The 3,094-nt window shown below is 34.0% G+C and overlaps 1 protein-coding gene across 2 annotated transcripts in view; it reads left to right on the top strand.

Annotated features, from left to right (window-relative positions):
- The first annotated feature begins 584 nt into the window (after window positions 1–584).
- The window catches only part of LOC117180865 (WD repeat-containing protein 20), a 123,546-nt gene continuing 121,036 nt past the window's right edge, over window positions 585–3,094 (top strand). Inside the window, exons 1-2 of one of the 2 annotated variants that reach the window (XM_033373417.1) lie at window positions 585–750; window positions 840–1,113. In XM_033373417.1, coding sequence (XP_033229308.1) covers window positions 844–1,113 — 270 coding nt within the window. In that variant the 5' untranslated portion in view covers window positions 585–750; window positions 840–843. Of the gene's footprint in view, window positions 1,114–3,094 lie in introns of both variants that reach the window. The other variant, XM_033373416.1, reaches the window with a different exon arrangement.

The raw sequence follows: 3,094 nt of genomic DNA, 5'->3' as shown, positions 1-3,094 counted from the left end.
TAATTAAATGTTTTTATTAAATTAAAAATATTGTGAGTCTAAATTATTTAATTTTTAACCCATTTAATTTGAAATTTCTTAATGTAGAAAAAGAATAAGTATCTAATATTTAGCAATATTTCACTGTTCATTTAAAACGCATAAACTTAAACCAAATATTGAAAAGAAAACAATTTGAAACTGAATTGTTTTACATAGAAAGCTTTGAATCTTTAGATTTTCAAAGTACTTTTGATTTTTAAGCGTTACAATTTTAATTGTTCTATTTAAAAAGTGTTTAATTTATCATTTATTTGTACACAAAATTTTAGTAATTTTAAGAGATATGTCGAAGTTTTGAAAAGATTCAAAATTAATGACAAGCTTTGAATTATTTCAAGTAATTTAAACGAAGTGTCTTAATTGATTTTCCTATAACAGTTCGCCGTACAGTCTTACGCGGCAAACTCAAACTTCGCGGTCAAACTAACAAAATGGTGGAATTAAGCGGTTGCGTTACTTGAACGAAACAGGGCCCTCAAGTGGCTAGACCATGTATTTGTTAGATCATGGTTTGTTTGATCATGGGTTTAGCTTGTGCCTTCTAGCCGGTAGGTCGCAGTTAAGCAATCTGATTTTTCTACTTAATCTGATGCGTGTAATTTGTGTATGGCTGTTGTTTAATGAATTTAAAGAAGTATTTTTCAGTTCGGTACAATAATACGCGTTTCTTGTAGGAAACGGTACAAGAGGCGACGAATGTCGACAAGAGTAAGCGAGGGCAGATATCTCTGTTGAAGATCTTCCGTCTGTGCGTTAACTTTTTCTGATGAGCTTTACCATCTTGTTTTTTCTGACAGTAAGATGGCTGTGCAATTGGACAGTGGGGGAAAGGACGATTTAAAAACACAGTTTGTCACGCGAGAAGGGACGTACCAGCTCATGACCCTTTCCGAATACTCGAGGCCAAACAGAGTTGGTTACACAAATAATCAGGGAAGTGCCTCTGTGAGGGTTTCCTTTGTGACTTTACCGGACTCTGCGGATCCGACTGGTACACAAGGGCTGGGAGATCGAATGTGCTTCAACTTTGGGAAGGAGCTTTACGTATACGTTTACCGTGGAGTCAAAAAGGTTAGTCTAATTATTCCCCTACCGTGAAGAAGAAATCAGCCATTTTTCCACCCATCCTACATTTTCATCTTCCTCATCTAAACGGAACTTAAGGGCATGTGATACTTACAGTTTCCTCGGCTTTTTTTCCACAAAAATGAAAATTTCTAAAAACTGAATTCGTAGATGCTATAAAATATCATAACGGACGTCCCCGGACTCTTTTTTGAGGGATAATAACAAAAAATATTTATTGTGCTAAATAAAAATTTTATGAATATGTATTATTTTGAGGTTACGTCGTTTTTCATCTCTGCCTTTCCGATAATCTGGAAATTATTTATTAAATAAACTTTTTTGATTGCCTGTAAAAAGGGTTAGTTCCGGGAGATTAGTTACTATGTTTATTTGCAAGTCCAAAGTTTTCGGCCAAAAATATTGTGTAGTTTGGAAGTAACGCACAGGAGAATTGTAACATACATGACCTCCAAATGTACACACGTTGTTAGCAATATTAAAAAATTAAAAAAAAACAAAGTGTGCGGGGACGTCCGTTAGCATGTTCGCTATCATTTCCCAAATTTTTAAGACAAAATATTGATTATTCTAGAAAAAAAGCCGTCGGAACCTAAAATTGGTAAAATCGATGCTAATTCCTAAGTGCTATGCAAATTAATCAGATTATGCTAAATTAAAACTTTTTTGAATTAAACCAAAAAAAAAGTGTGTGGGGACGTCCGTTAGCATGGTCGCTATCGTGTCCCAAATTTTTAAGACAAAATATTGATTATTAAAGAAGAAAAGCCGTCGGAACCTAAAACTGGTAAAATCGGCAATTTTCTAAGTATCACATGCCCTTAAGGGCATGTGATTCTTCGTTGTGTGGTCAATCTGGTACAGTTCCCCCGGCTTTTTTTTACACAAAAATGAAATTTTTTTAAACTGAATTCGGAGATGCTATAAAACATCATAATGGACGTCCCCGGACTCTTTTTTTGAGGGATGATAACAAAAAAGTTTATTATGCTGAATAAAAATTTTATGCATGTGCATTCTTTTGAGGTTACTTCGTATTTCATCTCTGCCTTCTGGATAATTTGGAAATTATTTGTGAAATAAACTTATTCGATTGCCTACAAACAAGGTTTCGGGAAATTAGTTACTATTTTTATTTGTAAGTCCAGAGTTTTCGGCCAAAAATATTGTGTAGTTTGAAAATAACGCTCGGGAGAATTTTAACACACATAACCTCGAAATATACGCGCCCGTTGTTAACAATATAAAAATTTGTTTGAAAAAAAAGTGTGTGGGGACGTCCGTTAGCATGTTCGTTATAATTTCCTAAATTTTGAAGAAAACTAAACTGGTAAAATCGACAACTTTCTAAGTATCACATGCCCTTAAGCTCAAAATTCTCAAATGAATTTTTCGAAGTCAGTTGGCTTCGTTTTGAACAAATTGTTTATTTGACTTGTTCGCGTAAGGAGAGTATCAGTTTAATTGAGCTTCTTTCATTATTACCATCGCAATATTTGCGGTTGCTATTTCGATTTCGATTAAATAAATTTATCTCGCATGTTTTGACGTGTCTCATTGTGCACTGCAGAAGTATTTTTTAGTTCCTTGTCTCACGTCATGCAGTTCTATTTAGATTTATTTATTGTTGATAACGTTTTGAAATATTAGATGTAGTATGTAAACATAGTATGTAGGATGGTATTGAAGGTGTTGTGGAAACACATCAGGCAATAAAAACTTGTTGTGGAAAATAATTCCCTACATTCATGATACCTTCCCCATATCTAGATTGTATTCTAGAATGATCTTTTATACTAGATTGCTGGAGATGGGAAATTAAGAGGTTGTGGGAAAAATTACCAGTAGTCCCTGCTGTTTCACTTTGTACCTCCGTGTAGGTTTAGGTACTACTAGGTTTAGACGATTTTCTGTATTTACTGTCATTTCAAACCGTAGTTTAGGAGTCCTTAACAAAATTTGTGAG

This window comes from Belonocnema kinseyi, chromosome 9 (genome assembly GCF_010883055.1).
Source record: "Belonocnema kinseyi isolate 2016_QV_RU_SX_M_011 chromosome 9, B_treatae_v1, whole genome shotgun sequence".
In the NCBI taxonomy this organism is placed as follows: domain Eukaryota; kingdom Metazoa; phylum Arthropoda; class Insecta; order Hymenoptera; family Cynipidae; genus Belonocnema; species Belonocnema kinseyi.
Note: the sequence above shows the minus strand (reverse complement) of the source record. Positions and strands in the feature narration are given on the sequence as shown.